General features: G+C 44.1%; 1 protein-coding gene across 1 annotated transcript in view; it reads right to left on the reverse strand.

Moving 5' to 3' along the window:
- ABCG4 (ATP binding cassette subfamily G member 4) overlaps positions 1-19,531 on the reverse strand; it is a 56,700-nt gene that overhangs the window by 13,343 nt on the left and 23,826 nt on the right. The window contains exons 3-12 of the mRNA XM_067470782.1: positions 12,448-12,565; positions 10,233-10,365; positions 9,780-9,830; positions 9,507-9,652; positions 7,652-7,775; positions 7,444-7,558; positions 5,885-6,024; positions 4,040-4,138; positions 1,804-1,972; positions 822-922 (exon numbers count right to left, since the gene is read on the reverse strand). Coding sequence (XP_067326883.1) covers positions 822-922; positions 1,804-1,972; positions 4,040-4,138; positions 5,885-6,024; positions 7,444-7,558; positions 7,652-7,775; positions 9,507-9,652; positions 9,780-9,830; positions 10,233-10,365; positions 12,448-12,565 — 1,196 coding nt within the window. The remainder of the gene's footprint in view (positions 1-821; positions 923-1,803; positions 1,973-4,039; positions 4,139-5,884; positions 6,025-7,443; positions 7,559-7,651; positions 7,776-9,506; positions 9,653-9,779; positions 9,831-10,232; positions 10,366-12,447; positions 12,566-19,531) is intronic.

Here is a 19,531-nt window from a genome sequence, read left to right on the forward strand (position 1 = left end):
CCCACGCCAGAGCTCCCTGTCGGCCGTTACCACCCCCAGCTCCCTCAAAGTCAGTCCAGTCACTTCAAGGATGCCATCCATCCATCTTGCCCTTGGTCGGCCCCTCTTCCTTTTGTCTTCCACTTTCCCCAGCATCATTGTCTTCTCTAGGCTTTGCTGTCTCCTCATGATGTGGCCAAAGTACTTCAACTTTGTCTCTAGTATCCTTCCCTCCAATGAGCAGTCGGGCTTTATTTCCCGGAGGATGGACTGGTTGGATCTTCTCGCAGTCCAAGGCACTCTCAGCATTTTCCTCCAACACCACAGCTCAAAAGCATCGATCTTCCTTCGCTCGACCTTCCCTAAGGTCCAGCTCTCACATCCGTAGGTGACTACAGGGAATACCATGGCTTTGACTAGGCGGATCTTTGTTGAAGGTGAAACGTCAGGAGAACATGGCCATACAACCCGAAAAAAACCTACAACAAACCATTTCAAATCTCCCTACTTGAGCGGTGATGGCATGATCGTCAGCATAGATGAAACTCTCTATTCCTTCTGGCAGTGGGGGACATGAGAGAAGCCTCACACTAGGATCATAACACATCCAGTTGTCTCCTGGGCAACGTCTTTGTAGATGGCTGATTCTCTCACACCAAAAGCGACTTGTAGTATGCAATCAACTAACCAACTAAAAAGTGGGATGACAGAAGAATAATGGGGAATGTCTCTGAGATGGTTCAAGGAAATGGAGATTGCAATTCCTCACTCACTCTGCTGGGAAAGAAGTGGGGTGATTTCAGACACCAGTCTAGGTTAAAGCTGACCTGCTCATCCCTTACCTGAAAAGGAACATCCGCCATGGTTTTGGCCAGGAAATAGGCCTTCAGGCTGTACCAGTAGTTGAGGTGCTCTCTCAGAAATACAGACATCTCCAGCGGAACTGAAACAGCAAAGAGATGGAAGAGATGGGTGAAAAGGCACAAAGGGTTGAAGGCTCTAGGCTAGATGGTTGCAGGCTTAATCACCCTTGAGTCTTCCTTGACTAAAAAAACCCTAAGCCAGTGTTTCTCAACCTGGGGGTCGGGACCCGTGAGGGTCGCAAGGGGGTGTCAGAGGGGTCGCCAAAGGCCATCAGAAAACATAGTATTTTCTGTTGGTCATGGGGGTTCTGTGTGGAAAGTTTGGTCCAATTCTATCATTGGTGGGGTTCAGAATGCTATTTCATTGTGGGTGAACTATAAATCCCAACAACTACAACTCCCAAATGGCAAGGTCTATTTTCTCCAAACTCTACCAGTGTTCACATTTGGGCATATTGAGTATTTGTGCCAAGTTTGATCCAGATCCATTATTGTTTGTATCCACAGTCTGGATATAGGTGAACTACAACTCCAAAAACTCAAGGTCAATGTCCACCAGACCTTCCCAGTGTTTTCTCTTGGTCATGGGAATTCTGTGTGCCATGTTTGATTCAGTTCCATCATTGATGGAGTTCAGAAGGCTCTTTGATTTAAGGTGAACTATAAATCCCAGCAATTCCAGCATTACCAAATGACAAAATCAATCACCCCCAACCCCACCAGGATTCAAATTTTGGGCATATCAAGTATTTAGCCAAATTTGGTCCAGTGACTGAAAATACATCCTGCATATCAGATATTTACATTACAATTCATAACAGTAGCAAAATTACAATTATGAAGTAGCAACGAAAATAACCTTATGGTTGGGGGTCACCACCGCATGAGGACCTGTACTAAGGGGTCACGGCATTAGGAAGGTTGAGAACCACTGCCCTAAGAGATCCACGAGTGAACTTACACGTGAGGACGGTGGGCATCAGAGCGGCGAACATGAGGAAGAGCATGGAAAAGAAGAGGAACCCCGTGTTGTTGAAGACCTTGGCGGCATCGTTGCCGATGTGCAAATAGAGCAACCCGATCAATACGCCGATGCAGATGTGGGACATGAACCGCAGGTGAGTCAGCACCTACGCAAAATGAAAGGCAATACATTTACTCTTACTTTGTATTGTCGAAGGCTTTTATGGCTGGAATCCCCAGTGGCGCAGTGGGTTAAACCAAAAGGTCGCAGGTTTGAATCCGGGGAGAGGCGGATGAGCTCCCTCTATCAGCTCCAGCTCCTCATGCGGGGACATGAGAGAAGCCTCCCACAAGGATGATAAAAACATCAAATCATCCAGGCGTCCCCTGGGCAACATCCTTGCAGACAGCCAATTCTCTCACACCAAAAGCGACTTGCGGTTTCTCAAGTCGCTCCTGACACGACAAAAAAAAATCGCTGGGTTGTTGTAGGTTTTTCGGGCTATATAGCCATGTTTAGAAGCATTCTCTCCTGTGACGTTTTGCCTGCATCTATGGCAAGCATCCTCAGAGGTTGTGAGGACCTCACAACCTCTGAGGATGCTTGCCACAGATGCAGGTAAAACTTCAGGAGAGAATGCTTTTAGAACATGGCCATATAGCCTGAAAAACCTACAACTACTCTTACTTTCTTTGCATCTTCTGGCAATCATTTGGAAAGGCTGAATTTGACTTTCAATCCTCAAATAGATAAGACCAACTTGCTATTATCATTATTATTATCATTATTGCCAAGAGAGAGTCAAATTGTTCTCCAAACTGTTCCCTTGATCTTTTTTGCTGGCTGCTGTTCTTGAGACCTATCTCCAGTTTTTGTGGATCATCTCCAAGAGGGAGGTCAAGCTGCAAATCTTCCAGTTTTGCAGAGAATCATCTCCAAGGAAGAGCTGCCTGCAAATCTTCAATTCGTTTAGTAAGCCAGGAGACATATACAGCTGAAAAGACTTCACTGTTTGGTAGTTACAGCTTGCAAAGACTTTCCAGGTAAGTCTATATAAATGTCTAGCTTCCACATTCCCTGCCAGGACTCACCTTCCACTCTGCTTTGCAATCCACTAGAAGCATGTTGCTTAGATTAAATCTTGGCTACATCTACATTGTGGAATGAATTCAGTTTGACACCACTTGAACTGCTATGGCTCAATGCAATGTAATCCAGGGAGTTGTAGTTTTACAAGGTCTTTAGCATTCTCTAGGGCCCCCTGGTGGTGCAGTGGGTGTAATGTAATGTAATGTAATATATTGTATATTCATATAATATTTATAATATTACAATGTAATGCAATATCATGCTACTAATAATATATTATAATTATGTATTCATATTACATGTAATATTACTAATAATATTACAATATAATACAAAATACAGTATAATACAAAATAGTAATAATTAATACAGATATTGTACTATGCTAATAATATAATATATTGTATGTATATATATCTTGTAAGCCGCTCTGAGTCCCCTTCGGGGTGAGAAGGGCGGCATATAAATGTCGTAAACAAATAAATAATATAAATAAATTAAACCACTGAGCTGCTGAATTTGCTGACTGAAAGATTAGTAATTCGAATCCGGGGAGCAGGGTGAGCTCCTGCTGTTAGCTCCAGCCTCTGCCAACCTAGCAGTTCAAAAACATGCAAATGTAAGTAGATCAATAGTTAACAGCGCTCCATACAATCATGCTGGCAACATGACCTAGGACGTGTCAATGGACAGCACCAGCTCTTCGGCTTAGAAATGTAGATGAGCACCAACCCTCAGAGTCAGACTCAACTAGACTTAATGTCAGGGGAAACCTTTATCTTTACTCTACTATAGTATTCTCTGCCAAAGAGTGCAGATGCCTAGCCAAACTACAACTCCCAGGATTCCACAGCAAGGAGCCATGGCAAAGAAAGTCGAGTCGAACTGGATTCATTCTACAGTGTAGGTGCATTCCAAGTTAGAAGGAGTAATTTTCTCATTTTGGTTGGTCTGGGAACAGTTAAGGGCCATCATTGGTCTCAGGGTTAGACTCAAGACAATCTCGAATGAGCAGCTCTACCCACTGCATCCTAATTGTAGGCTCTCTGCTCTGGGCTCAAGGACCTACTGCTATTTTCCCCTTCAACTCACTGTATCTTCAGTTCTTGCACAAACATTAATACACATCTTATGGGACCCTCACCGTGTCTCGCATGATGGAGATGAAGGTCCTCTTGAAGAGAATGCAGAACTGGGTCATGGTGCTGGTAGCAAACGTGTGGCTCTCGATGTGGTCCAGATCCTGAGGATGGCCCACAGCCAGAAAAAAGAGAGAGATTAAATAAACAAAGGTTCCTTAAATAGATGAGACCTAGTTTGCTTTTATTATTATTGTTTTCATTATTATTATCATCCTCCTCCTCATTGCCATTCTGGCTGTCACTGGCCATGAGAGTCAGTGTGATTTAGTAGTTTGGGCACTGGATTGTAACCGGAGACCTGGGTTCGAATCCTCACTTGGCCGCAGAAACTCAATGGCTGATCTCAAGCAAGTCACACTCTCTCAGCCTCAGAGACAAATGCTCATAGAACAAACCTGGCCTATGATAGGTTTGCTTCTGCAAAGATATTTAGAGCATACAAGAAGCTCGGCTTCTCATTGAACATCAAGAAAACCAGTGCTCTTCTAGCAGTCACCAGCCAATCCTTCTCCAATGCCAGAAATAAAGCTTAATGATGTAACATTAGAAAACGTTGACCATTTCCGCCTCCTTGGCAGCCACCTCTCCACAAAAGTCAACATTGACACTAAAGTACAACACCGCCTGAGCTGTGCGAGTGCAGCATTTTTCTGAATGAAGCAGAGAGTGTTTGAGGACCGGGACATCCGTAGGGATACCAAGGTGCTTGTTTATAAAGCCATTGTCCTCCCAACACTGCTATATGCCTGCGAAACGTGGACTGTCTACAGATGTCACATGCAACTCCTGGAACAATTCCATTAGCGCTGCCTTGTTGTCTGAATGCCTGATCACCGTCTCCCAAAGCAGTTACTATACCCCCAACTCAAGAACGGGAAATGTAATGTTGGTGGACAGGAAAAGAGATTGAAAGATGGGCTTAAAGCCAACCACAAAAACTGTGGCATAGACACCGAAAAATGGGAAGCCCTGGCACTTGAGCGCTCTAACTGGAGGTCAGCTGTGACCAGCAGTGCTGCAGAATTCAAAGAGGCATGAATGGAGGGCAAAAGGGAGAAATGTTCCAAGAGGAAGGCATGTCAAGCCAACCCTGACCAGGACCGCCTTCCGTCTGGAAACCGATGTCCTCACTGTGGGAAAACATGTGGATCAACTATAGTCACAACCATGCGAGGATTGTTACAAAGGGGTTGCATGAGCCAGTGTCCATTACTGATGTTATATCAGCAGGTGGTTATATAAAGAGGATGAAAGAATCCATCTTTCTCTCTCCTATGGGACTCAGTGTGAGTATCTACCTATGTTGTATGTGACTTTTTGATGATTGATTGTTTGCAAGTACATGCAGAGTTGATCTGCATGTCCTGATGGTACATTTGTTTATATTGCAAGGGTGAAGATTAAAGCCTCTGGATATTTTGGATGGAAAAAAAAAAGAATAGAGCTCCACAGCCACCTATCGACCCACCGCCAAGACACTACATCTGGAAGACAATCATGCTAGAGCTATGAGGGATCACCTATATGCATAAGATAGGTTTGCCCAAGAGTCACCGTAGGTAAGAAATGACTTCAAGGCACACAAGAAGGACATATTGTTTAGTGGATTCTGAGAACTGTAGTCCTAAAAGTATTCCCCAACTCCTCAGTAGCTTGGTCAGTAATAAGGTCAATCACTACATTATCCAGTTGAAAAGTGGGGGAACAAGCAAGTTATTTTGCCAATGCAAAACAGGACTGGGAATCCTACAGCCTTCCAGCTACTGTTGGATTGCAACTTCCAGCATTCCTCACCATCTATGATAACAATGGGGTTCATGGAGCTGGGTTTCTTCAAGCAGACTCACCGCCACGCAGGGTCCCGGGCAAGAGGCATCCACTTTGTCCGGGCTGCTCTTCTTGTCTGCCATGGCACACAGGCCATTCTGGACCGCTTGGAACAAGAGCGGGTTGAGGTCGCCATACTCTCCGGAAGCCACTTCGATAACTGCAAGGACACCAGTCAAATACATGAGTGAGTCTTTACATGTGTGAGATTGCACATGAGTTCTCCTCCCAGGGTTTCCATCCCTTGGAGCAATACAATCAGCATCCCATGGGTACCAAAACCTGCAGATGTTTGAGTCCAATTATGTACAATGGACCAGGCTATGGCACTGCTAGTTAGTACCTAACCAGCTGCATTAAATCACTACTGACCGAGAGGTCATGAGTTCAAAGCCAGCCTGGGGCGGAGTGAGCTTCCGACCATTAATAGTCTAGCTTGCTGTTGACCTATGCAGCCCAAAAGACAGGTGCATTTGTCAAGTAGGAAATTTAGGTACCACTTTATGTGGGGAGTCTAATTTAACTAATTTATGACACCATAAAACCTTCCAGCAGCATGCAGAAGAATGAGGAAGTACTCGATCAAGGGCTTGGTGTCCCAAGTGGACAGTGAAGTAGCAGCTCCCCCTGTGGCTGGAATTGAGCATAACCTCACGAAGCCAGAAAGCTGGAATGTTAAATTGCCTCTGTGTGTCTGTCTATATATGTTGTATGTCTAATGGCATTGAATGTTTGCCATGTATACGTGCATTGTAATCCGTTCTTAATCCCCTGCGGGGTGAGAAGGGAGGAATATAAATACTGTAAATAATAAATACAATGGGTATAAAATGGACAATAAATTAGAATTGAGTTGGGTTGTACAAATGACACCTGGGCAATTGCTCCAGCAGCCACAGGAATTGCAAAGTGGAAAAGACCAACTCTTCTTCAGTGAAGCTACTCCTTCAACCAGACCAATGATTGGTTGAATCCACACATACAAAGGGTTAACATCATCCTCATCATCTTCATGGTTTCTCAACCTCTCAAGCCTTTACTGAGTGGCATTCAGTAAGGAGCATCAGAGATTGGGAGAAAGGCAGAACATACAACAACAACAACAACAACAACAACAACAACAACTTATGTTTGTATGAATGACAACAATATGGTTGCCAGTTCAGAATTGAGATCTCTGGGCCAAAACCTGACACTTAGGGATGTCATTAAGCATTGTGCATTCAATTGCACACTGCTTTCTACACACACACACACACACACACACACACACACATTCAGAAAATATATTTTGCAGCTTGGAAAATTAAGACAGGAATCTAAAGACACTATTACTAAATCAAGTTCCTTAAGGATGCAATATGTTTAATATCTACCCTATTTGCAGCTACATGCTAAGCAGAGCAGAAGGTGAGTCCTGGCACCATAAGGACTGAGAAGGAAGGAGGAAATTAAGTAACTATACTGTCTGGAGAATCTTTGCAAGTTGCAACAAATCAGTCAAGCTTTGCATTAGAGAAACAATGTTGTGAATTGAACCATGGAAAAGGAAATGCCTTCAATATCCACCATGACTTACTGAAATCTGCTGGGTTATGGTAGGTAGGGCAATGAAGGCCCAGCCCTTTTAGGTATGGGATGAGGTTGGGCACGGCTCCCTTGAAGATGCATTGACCCTGGCTCAGGATATAGAGCTGGAAGGAAGAGGAGAAAAGGCAACATCAGGACAAAGGTCTCAGTCACAAGGAACCCTTGATAGATTTCCCATCTGGAAGTAGCATCCTCACCTTGTCAAACTTCTCAAAGAGCTTGGCGCTGGGCTGGTGGATGGTGCAGATGATGGTGCGCCCGCCTTGGGCCAGGGATTTCAGAAGGGAGACCACCTGGAAGCAGGATGCACTGTCCAGACCACTGTGGAGATGAAAACACTGGGGTCAGAAAATAATTCCAGAAAGCCAGAGTAGACCTGGGCTGCTTTGTGGTCAATTTCAACCATCTGCCTGCTTCTGGTGGGGTTTTTCAAATATGTGGTGGCCCAAAACATTCTGGGTGTTGTACCCTGAAAAGAGTAATTATTCAAACCACTAATTATCATGGAATGGAGTCCTTGGCTCTGAAGGAGGTCTACAGGATGGATGGATGGATGGATGGACAGTTAGATCAGGTTTTGCTGAAGGAGGTATACAGGATAGGTAGGTAAACAGACAGACAAACAGATCTTTCAGGTCTTGATGAAAGAGACCTACAGGATAGAGGGATGGATGGATGGATGGATATTTGTCTTGCTGAAGGAGACCTATAGGATGGATGGATGGGTAGATAAATAAATAGATACTGTGGATAAACTGCAGAAGGGATAGATGGGTGGATAGATAAGAGATAGATAGATAGATAGATAGATAGATAGATAGATAGATAGAGCCCTTTCATTTTTGCTGAAGGAGATCTACAGGCTGGATAGATAGATGGAGAGATAGATAGATCGATTGATCTTTCCATTTATGCTGAAGGAGATCTACAAGATGGATGGATGGATCCATCATTTTTGCTGAAGGATGTCTAGAGGATGGATAGGTAGATAGATAGATCTTTCAGGTCTTGCTGAAGAAGATATACAGGACATATGGATGGATATATAAGACAGACAGACAGATAGATCTTTCATTTTTGCTGAAGGAGATCTACAGGATGGATAGATAGATAGATGGATAGATAGATCTTTCAGTTTATGCTGAAGGAGATCTACAAGATGGATGGATGGAGTCCTTTCATTTTTTGCTGAAGGAGATCTACAAGATGGATAGATAGATAGATAGATAGATAGATAGATAGATAGATAGATAGATAGATGATAGATAGATCTTTCAATTTATGCTGAAGGTGATCTATAAGATGGATGGATGGATGGAGCCCCTTCATTTTTGTTGAAGTAGATCTAGAGGATGGATGGATGGATGGATGGATGGATGGATGGATGGATAGATAGATAGATAGATCTTTCAGGTCTTGCTGAATAAGATATACAGAACATATGGATGGATAGATTGATTAGATAAGACAGACAGACAGATAGATCTTTCATTTTTGCTGAAGGAGACCTACAGGATGGATGGACAGACAGACAGACAGACAGATCTTTCAGGTCTTGCTGAAAAAGATATACAGGATGGAAAGATGGATTGATGGATAGATAGATTAGATGACACAGACAGACAGATAGATCTTTTATTTTTGTTGAAGGATATCTACAAGATGGATGGATGGATGGATGGATGGAGATAGATAGATAGATAGATAGATAGATAGATAGATAGATAGATGATAGACAGATCTTTCAGGTCTTGCTGAAGAAGATATACAGGACATATGGATGGATGGATTAGATAAGACAGACAGGCAGATAGATCTTTCATTTTTGCTGAAGATCTACAGGATGGACAGATAGATGATAGATAGACAGACAGACAGACAGATAGATAGGACATGTGGATGGATGGGTGAGAGAGAGAGCTCTTCCAGGTTTTGCTTTGGTGTGAGATATCTCCCTCCAACAATGATGGGGGAATATTTAGCTCTTGCTTGCTTTACCCACATGCTGTTTATGGATCAGGACCACAGGGGCCAGGGGAGACTGGTTCCTACCTGGTGGGTTCATCAAAAAACATGACCGGAGGATTGTTGACCAGCTCCAGAGCAATGGCGAGGCGCTTGCGCTGCCCTCCGGACAGGGACATGGTTCGGGTGTAAGAACACTCCAGGAGGCTCAGCGCCGTCAAGATTTCGTTTACCTACATCCAGATGAGGGAAAGGGAAAGGGTTAAGGGGAAAACCAAATCAAGCCTAAAATCTCTCTACAAAGCAAGTTACCTGTCTAAATCCATACTGATTTTCAAAGCAGAAAGCAGGAATGCTTACCAGTTCTTTCTTCACCTCCTGCTTCTCATTCAGCTTCAGGTTTGCAGAAACCTACATGAGAAGGAAAGCCAACAAACACATCACCCAGGAGGTAAACCAAGCAGTCTCGCATCGTTGAAATAAACTTTCTTGAGCATACGGCTCTGACACAAGCCAGGAACCATGCATTGCTTGGAAAAGTTTGGTTTTTGGAATGCAACTCCCATAATTCCTTAGACAGCAGAGGTTTCCGTGATTTGGAGTGGAACTATTATTTCCCCTAATATAGGCACTATATCCCTATCTATGCAACCTTAAAATTGTATTGGTCTTCTTAGCTACTGCATCTCACTACTGACTCACGTTCGGATTCTTCAACCTGGAGTGGATTCCCACTCCATTGACACAAATCCATTGGCTGCTCCTGTCTGGTACAATGGGGGCCCAACCCTGCAGAGCTCCATTCTCGCTTACCATCATGGCCTCGCGGACGGTAAGATGGGGCAACAGCATGTCATCCTGCATTATGTAGCAAGACATCTTGCGGAAGGTGCGCAGCTCCCTCTGCCGCCCGTTCACCAGGATCTGGCCCTTCATGCCCGTCTCCCTGAAAGGAAAGGAGAGGTTTGGTTTAGGAGCAACAACAGGCTTGCAACATCCATTGCAAATGGTCATAGTATTATGTCCATCTAGAAAAAGAGAAGGAGTTGTTGTTGTTGTTGTTCTTAGGGTCCAGGACACTGTGAATGGTTGAAAATAAGAACCTTTTAAACCTGAAAATGGCTGAAAATTAGAACCTTTTAAACCTGCAAATGCACAATTGACCACTAGATGGGGATAGGTCAACATTTTATTTATTTATCATGTCAGAAATGAATTGAGAATGCAGAAAATTGAGAGTTGAGAATATAGAAACCACAAACAAAGCTAAAGTATTATACTAGATTCACTTTGACCAGTAGCTGGCCACTTGGAGTGTGTCTGGTGTCGCTGTAAGAAGGTCCTCCATTGTGCATATGGTAGGGCTCAGGTTGCATTTTAATAGGTAGTCTGCGGTTTGCTCTCCTTTACACTCGCATGTTGTGGACTCCACTTTGTAGACCCATTTCTTAAGGTTGGCTCTGCATCGCGTGGTGACAGAGCACAGTCTGTTCAGCACCATCCAAGTCACCCAGTTTTCTTTGTACTCAGGAAGGAGTTTAATATCTGGTATCAGCCACTGACTAAGGTTCAGGGTTTTAGCCTGCCACTTTTGGACTCTTGCTTGCTGAGTTGTTCTTGCAAGTACCTCTGTAGATCTTAGGAAGCTATTTCTTGATTGAAAGTGTTGGCAAACAGAGGATGGACTGGAGATGTCAATACCTTGGTCCTTTCATTACTGGCTGCTACTTCCTGGCGGATGTCAGGTGGTGCAATACCAGCTAAATAGTATAATTTCTCCAGTGATGTAGGGTGTAGACATTCTATGATAATGCAGCATGTCTCATTAAGAGCCACATCCACTGTTCTAGCGTGATGAGATGTATTCCACACTGTGCATGCGTATTCAGCAGCAGAGTAGCAGAGCACAAGGGCCGATGTCTTCACTGTGTCTGGTTGTGATCCCCAGGTTGTGTCAGTCAGCTTTCGTAGGATATTATTTCTAGCACCCACTTTTTGCTTGATAGTCAAGCAGTGCTTCTTGTAGGTCAGAGCACGGTCCAGAGTGACTCCCAGGTATTTGGGTGTGCTGCAATGCACCAGTGGGATTCCTTCCCAGGTCATCCTCAGAGCTCGAGATGCTTGTCTGTTCTTAAAATGAAATACACATGTCTGTATTTTAGATGGATTAGGAATCAACTGGTTTTCCCTATAATAGACAGTAAAAGCACATAAAGCTTCTGTTCAACCACTTCAAAGCTTCCTGCTTGGGCGGTGATGGCACGATCATCAGCATAGATGAAACTCTCTGTCCTTTCTGGCAGTGGCTGGTCATTTGTGTAAATGTTAAACATCGATGGAGCAAGCACGCTCCCCTGAGGCAGGCCGTTCTTCTGTTTTTGCCATCTACTTCTCTGACTCAGAACTCAACAAAAAAGCTCCTGTTTTGTAGCAGATTTCTTATGAAGCAGGTCATAGGAGTCAACATAGGAGTCAGCAGAGAGATAGAAAAAAGAAGTACAGCATAGTCAAAAAAGTGGACTGAGGATTGAAAGTTGGGTACATGGTTATAATTTAGATAATTTATGTGTGTATAATAGATCTATTGAAACCAGTGTGTCACTGAACGGCAAGCAAAGCCTGTACATTGCACAATTGACGGTAATAGCATTTCCCAATAAAACAGAAGAATCCAGTGGCCAAAGTGCAACATGCGTTAACTACATGCCACTTGGATGACTGTAACACATTCCATATAGGTCTGTCTTTGAAAACTACCCCAGGTCCAGCGTGCTTGAGCCCAAAGGCTGAGTAAGGCTGGTTAGAGGAAATATACATGACCCTTTGCTTCCAATTCATTTCTAAACATGTTCAAAGTACTAGTTATGGCCAATAATGCCTTTTATGGCTTGGGTCTGGACTAGAGGACTTTATAACTTAGCATACTTACACAGCCATAAAGAGCAAGAGCAATCAAGCTCCGTTTTGGGACATGCAAGTGAACAAATCAGTGCAATATCAGTTAACTTGAGATGATTTGGCCTCTCACCGGTATCCAGCCAGGATGTTCATCAGGGTCGACTTCCCAGCTCCCGAAGGCCCCATAATCCCAATGAGTTCTCGCCGGCAAAACTTCCCGGACAGACATTTCAGCAGCGTCTTGTACCCTTGGAGGAATGAAAAGAGGGAACGAGGATGAGACAACTGACATTTCGTATTTGCTGCATATTCATATTTACTATCTATGCTTTGCCAGAAGTTAGAGATGGCTGACCGTGATGCTGTCAAAGGGAACAATTTGTTGGTGCATAATTGAGAGCAAGGGAGCAGAAAGCCTGGGTTTCACAATGGATGGGTGAGAAAGAGTTGTGTCTGGAATGCCTTTTGACCCACGTATTTCCTGTCCGAACTTGCAGGGATCATGTGACAACATTGGGAATTGAGAAATTGAGAATTGAGGGAATTGAGAAAACTTCAAAAGGGTTCGAATTGGAGGGGAAAGCCCTAGGTGGTCACTCTTGGAGAATGCCAACCTGCTGCAAGAACAGATACAGTCCTTGCATCTCTCATTGCTAACTTTGTATTAAGTGGCTTGTCGCACAATGGAGAGGCATGATGTGAGATCTACGGGGAAAGCAAGCTGGAAGGAATGAAAGAACCTGGGTAGAGAACAGCCACGAGTTTGCAACGCTCTTGAAAAAACTGACACAGTTTCCTTTGGATCTCCTCATCTGATTCTTGTTCTCGAGTAGCCCGCTTAACTCCCCTGCTTTCCTCTCCTTCCCCCATTTCACAATCTGAGAAACCCTCGAAGGACTCAGAATCAGTTGGAGCCATGAATATGTCTCTAATCCGCTTTCGCTGCTGCTGCTCCTCCAACACCTGCGCGCAGTCTCTTCTCCCTTCTACCAGTAGTTACTACTACTGGTAGAAGGGAGAAGAGGGCTGCGCAGGTGTTGGAGGAGCAGCAGCAGCGAAAGCGGATTAGAGACATATTCATGGCTCCAACTGATTCTGAGTCCTTCGAGGGTTTCTCATGCTGTCATGCTGTACTACAACACTTACACTGTACGAGGTTTGAATGAAAAGTAATGCCTCCACCTTCATTACTTCGGTTTGGATGGTAATATTTTAATAAATCAAACGCAGAAATCATCCTTAGAATGTGCTCTTTAACTACCACTATTCACTTTTCCACATAATCACCAGACAAATAGATACATTTCTACCAATGATGAACAAGTTTTCTGAAGCCATCACAGAAGAAGTTGACACTCTGTTTCCGCAACCAGCGTCTCACAGTTCTCTCATCCTGGGTACCCATCATGCACAGATTTTCCGAGAGCCAAGCAAAGAAATAATGTGACCGACACATTCTTGTGAAATGCCAATTATGCTTGAAATTTCTCTCTGAGTGATACGACGATCAGCCTGAATCAATCTATCAACCTTTTGCTTGTGAAACTCAATGGTTGCCATCACAGGATGTCCAACTCTTTATTTGTCATGCAAGTCAGATGTTCCCACCTCAACATCTTTAAACTTTCTCGCCCAACGATGTACAGTCCTCACATCAACACAATCACCATAAACAGCTTGCATTCTTGCATGAATCTCCTTTGTGGTGACACCTTCTGCACCTTGCTTAAGTCGAATTGACCGACCGTCTGTGCAGGGTTCCCTACTTTGCACTTTAACAACACAACCATTCAATGCTAAGGTTTCCCACCAAAATGGAACTGTAGAGGTGAGTCTACTGACCAAGCCAGTAACTGCCGCATACCAGGACTGCCATCTGTTGAGGAGTTATGAAGGTGGAGGCATTACTTTTCACTCAACCCTTGTAGAATTAATTCAGTTTGACATCACTGTAACTGCCATAGCTCAATACTATGGAAGCCTGGATTTTGTAGTTTGGTGAGGCATCAACAAACTTTGGCAGGGAAGGCAAAAGACCTTGTGCTACAACTCCCAGGATTCCACAACATTGAGTTAAAGTGGGATCAAATTGCACTCATTCTACAGTGTAGATGTGATAGCCTCAGTTTAGTTACCTTTAAGCTTATTTTGCTCTGGGGTGCATTCATTGGCCTTTCTCTTCCAGGACCACATTATAGATTTCCTTTCTTTACTTTCCAAATGTGAATAGAAATGAGAAACACTGCAGCCTGGATGATTCTGACTTCAGCATTAAATAATGTCAACCATCTTGCACAGTTGTCAGGATGAAAACCCATTACAGCCTGTTACACTCAAAACATATTGGGCCTTGGATGGTCTTTTAAGAGGTAAACAAAATGGGTTGTTGTGGGTTTTTTCAGGCTATATGGCCATGTTCTAGAGGCATTCTCTCCTGACGTTTCGCCTGCATCTATGGCAAGCATCCTCAGAGGTTGTGGGGTCTGTTGGAACTAGGAAAATGGGTTTATATATTTGTGGAATGACCAGGGTGGGACAAAGGACACTTGTCTGTTGGAGCTAGGCGTGAATGTTTCAGCTGATCACCTTGATTAGCATTCAGTGGCTTGGAAGCGCCTGGGGGGAATCTTTTGTTGAGAGTGATTTCATGTGCCTGTTTGTTTCCCCTCTGTTGTTTTGCTGCTGTAATTTTTGAGTTTTTTTAATACTTTTACTAATGTTAATGTAATACTAATGTTTTATAATTGCTGTTGATATATGTTTTTGTCTTATTGTTTGCGTTGGCATTGAATTGTGCCTTTTCTAAGCCACCCTGAGTCCCCCCTCGAGGGTTGAGAAGGGCGGGGTAGAAATGCGTGAAATAATAATAATAATAATAATAATAATAATAATAATTGATAGCCTTGCAGTGCCTGGGGCAATCTTTTATTGAGAGGTGATTAGATGTCCCAGATTGTTTTCTCTCTGTTGTTTTGCTGTTGTAATTTTTGTAAACAAACTGCTAAGTGAAAGTGTGCACGAATGTAATAAATGCCCATGGGATATGGAAGGGATCCACTTAATAATATCTCCTGTGGTTCCTCTTTGTCCAATTAGCAGCCTCCGCAGGGTGTTTTCAAGACTGGGGAAAAGTAGCTTTGGGAGAAACGTTTAACCCTTCTGCCCTACTTATCATTGCAAAGCACAATGAATGGTGTGCATTGGCGCAACTGAAGGAAGTTGAGGACCAAAACAGAGGGAGGATAGAGACGCTACAGTGGGATGGCAGAGGATGAATTGGGTCTTTGGTATTAATTAACTTTGCCATATCAGCCACATGAATCCTGGCTTTCATGTGCAAAATGTTGGGAGGATACAGAGGTTACTTGATAATCACCACTAGATGGACCCAGAATATAAGATATTTTCCTTTCCTTGGATTTTTCAGAAGAATTTATTTATTTATTTAGCAGTTTTGTATACCGGTCTTCTCACCTCCGTTCGAGGGACTCAGGCCAGTTTCCAACATCAATATTACAGAAAGTCATTAAAACATCATATTCTAAATCACACTAAAACATTAAAATAGCAAAATACAATCATATAATTACAGTGGTCAGTCATCATCAAAAATCATTATTCGTTGTCCTCCATCCATATCACAGGATCATGGCTCATTCGTCGAATGCCAATCCCCAAAGCCAGGTTTTCACCTGTTTCCTGAACATTAAGATCGAAGGGGCAGTTCTGATCTCCAGTGGAAGGGAGTTCCAGAGTCGAGGGGCCACCACCGAGAAGGCCCTGTCCCTCGTCCCCACCAGCCGCGCCTGTGAGGTCGGTGGGATCGAGAGCAGGGCCCCTCCAGACGATCTTGATGGTTCATAGGGGAGGATACGTTCGGACAGGTAAATTGGGCCGGAGTCGTTTAGGGCTTTATAGGTTAACACCAGCATTTTGAATTGTGCTCGGAAGCTGACTGGCAGCCAGTGGAGCTGGTGCCACAGAGGAGTAGTATGCTCCCTGTACCCCGCTCTTGTTAGTAGTCTGGCTGCCACATGTTGGACTAATTGAAGCTTCCGGGCAGTCTTCAGAGGCAACCCCACGTAGAGAGCGTTGCAGTAATCTATTTATTTATTTATTTATTTCAGTTACTTCTACCCCGCCCTTCTCACCCCCAAGGGGGGACTCAGGGCGGCTTACAAAAAAGGCACAATTCGATGCCTATATCAAATATACATACATACATAAAAGCAATTAAACAGTTAACAAGTTAAAAACATCAGTACATAACACAGTAGTATGCTCAGTGTTCAGAGTTCCATAAATCCATTCCGTTCCGTCAATTCCTGCCCATCATCAAGGTCTTTCCTTTAGCTGCCAGAATGTCCAAAAGCCTGGTCCAACATCCAGGTCTTCAATTTTTTTCTGAATGAAAAAAGGGAAGTTGCTGATCTAATCTCCCCGGGGAGTGAGTTCCACAGGTGAGGGGCCACCACCGAGAAGGCCCTGCTCCTCATCCCCGCCAGCCTCACTTGTGATAGAGGAAGGGTCGAGAGCAGGGCCTCCCCAGAAGATCTTAAACTCCGAGGTGGGACGTAGAGGGAGATGCGTTCGGACAGATACACTGGGCCGGAACCACATAAGGTTTTGTAGGTCAAAACCAGCACTTTGAATTGTGCTCGGAATTGGATCAGCAGCCAGTGGAGCTGACGCAACATGGGGGTGGTGTGCTCCCTGTATGCCGCTCCGGTGAGCAATCTGGCTGCCTCCCGCTGGACTAGTTGGAGTTTCCGAGCAGTCTTCAAAGGCAACCCCACGTAGAATGCGTTGCAGTAATCCAATCGGGATGTAACAAGAGCGTGGACCACCGTGGCCAGATCCGACTTCCCAAGGTACGGGCGCAGTTGGCGCACAAGTTTTAATTGTGCAAAAGCTCCCCTGACCACCGCTGAAACCTGGGCTTCCAGGCTCAGCGATGAGTCCAGGATCACTCCCAGGATGCGAACCTGTGCCTTCAGGGGGAGTGTAACCTTGTCAAGCACCTCATCATCCCAATTCAGCAACTTGGTACAAGCGAAGATGCTCCAATGTTAAGCCCCAGTTGGTAAGCTAACTTTTCCCAACTTTGGATACAGACACTCATTAATTGCTCCCATCAATTGGAAGAGGACTAGATTATTTAAAACAGGGTGGCATTGTGGACATTGCATCCTGCAAATCTATCTATTTTTCTTGCAAAGGGCAATGGGATACAGCAATGTCTCCAATTTGTTTCACAAAGTTGTGCGTTCAAGGAGGCTGTATTCAATGGCTGGAATCCCCAAACAATTCCCAAAAGAAGAGGTGCCTTTCGAACACATGAGCCAATTATTCATGGAGGAGCCTAATAACAATTACTGAAGCAAGACAGGAAATTACAGTAATGTCAGAAATATCAGAAACAGACAGGATCTGGAGTCGTTTAGGTTATATTCAAACATTATTTTCATGGCTACTTCACAACTGTAATTTTGCCACTGTTATGAAACGTAATGTAAATATCTTTTATGCAGGATGCATTTTCATTCACAGGACCAAATTTGGCACAAATACCCAATATGCCCTAATTTGAATACTGGTGGAGTTGGGGCGGATTTATTTTGTCATTTGGGAGTTGTAGTTGCAGGGATTTAGAGTTCCCCTACAATCAAAGAGCATTCTGAACTCCACCATGGATGGAATTGAATCAAACTTTGCACACAGAACTTCCATGACCAACAGAAAATACTGGAAGGGTTTGGTGGGCATTGACCTAGAGTTTTGGAGTTGTAGTTCACCTACATCCAGAGAGCACTATGGACTCAAACAATGATGGATCTGGACCAAACTAGGCACAAATACTCAATATGCCCAAATGTGAACACTGGTGGAGTTTAGGGAAAATAGACTTTGACATTTGGAAGTTGTAGTTGCTGGGATTTATAGTTCTCCTACAATCAAAGAGCATTCTGAACTCCACCATGGATGGAATTGAACCAAACTTTGCACACAGAACTTCCATGACTAACAGAAAATACTGGAAGGTTTTGGTGGGCATTGACCTTGAGTTTTGAAGTTGTAGTTCACTTACATCCAGAGAGCACTATGGACTCAAACAATGATGGATCTGGACCAAAGTAGGCACGAATACTCAATATGCCCAAATGTGAACACTGGTGGAGTTTGGGGAAAATAGACCTTAACATTTGGGAGTTGTAGTTACTGGGATTTATAGTTCACCTACAATCGAAGAGGATTCTAAACCCAACCAATGATAGAATTTGGCCAAACTTCCCACACAGAACCCCCTTGACCAACAGAAAATACTGTTTTTTCTGATGGTCTTTGGCAACCCCTCTGACACCCCGTAATGACCCCCCCCCCGGACTCCTGACCCCCAAGTTGAGAAACGCTGATAGCATGATACTACCTGCTAAAGAGGGCTGGAACCTCTCCAAACTACAACTCCCATCGTTCCATAGCACTGAGCCATATATTAATTCAGACTGTAGTTGCACTCTGAGATAATAAAGGTGGAAGCCTTTGTTTGCGTAGGTAGACAAAGGACTACGTCTGATGAAATGGATTTAAGGCTAAGAGAGCTTATGCTAGTACCAACTTTATTCTCTCCATTCTTCTTAGATCCCTTTGCATACTGATGGCGACTGAGTTTGGATGTCTTTGCGATGCGCTCCAGGATTTGTTGTTGGCACCCATTTGGATGTTTTGTTTGTTGGTTTGGAATAACCACAGTAGGAATGCCTGTGTTGCGCTCCTTTTGGGGAACTGCCGTTTCCAGATTGCATCCACGGTGCTCTTTATGGGCACCAACCAGGGCAATGTCCGAGAGTGACCTGCCTCCGCATACATTCCAGGGACATCATTAGCCACGGCTAATCGCACCTAGCATTAGTTAGGACTTAAGGCTCCGATGAGCTCTTTCTTTCACTCTCCGCAGGCGGTCGGTTGGCCGGAGGGCAGGGGACAAACAGCTGCCACTTATCTCTTGTGCAAAAGGAACCTTTAGGGCCAAGCTTTCCAAATGGTGTGTCGAAACACATGAGTGTGTCACCTGTGGTCCACAGGTGTGTCACATAGAAAACGCTCCCCCTTTTCCGCCTCACAAACAAAGGGATAGTCGGAAGAGATCCCCAAAGGGGATCTAGTCCAATTCTCTTCAACCAGATAGGAATGCCCAGTCAAAGCCCTCCCAACAG

Source organism: Anolis sagrei, chromosome 7, assembly GCF_037176765.1.
Source record: "Anolis sagrei isolate rAnoSag1 chromosome 7, rAnoSag1.mat, whole genome shotgun sequence".
In the NCBI taxonomy this organism is placed as follows: domain Eukaryota; kingdom Metazoa; phylum Chordata; class Lepidosauria; order Squamata; family Dactyloidae; genus Anolis; species Anolis sagrei.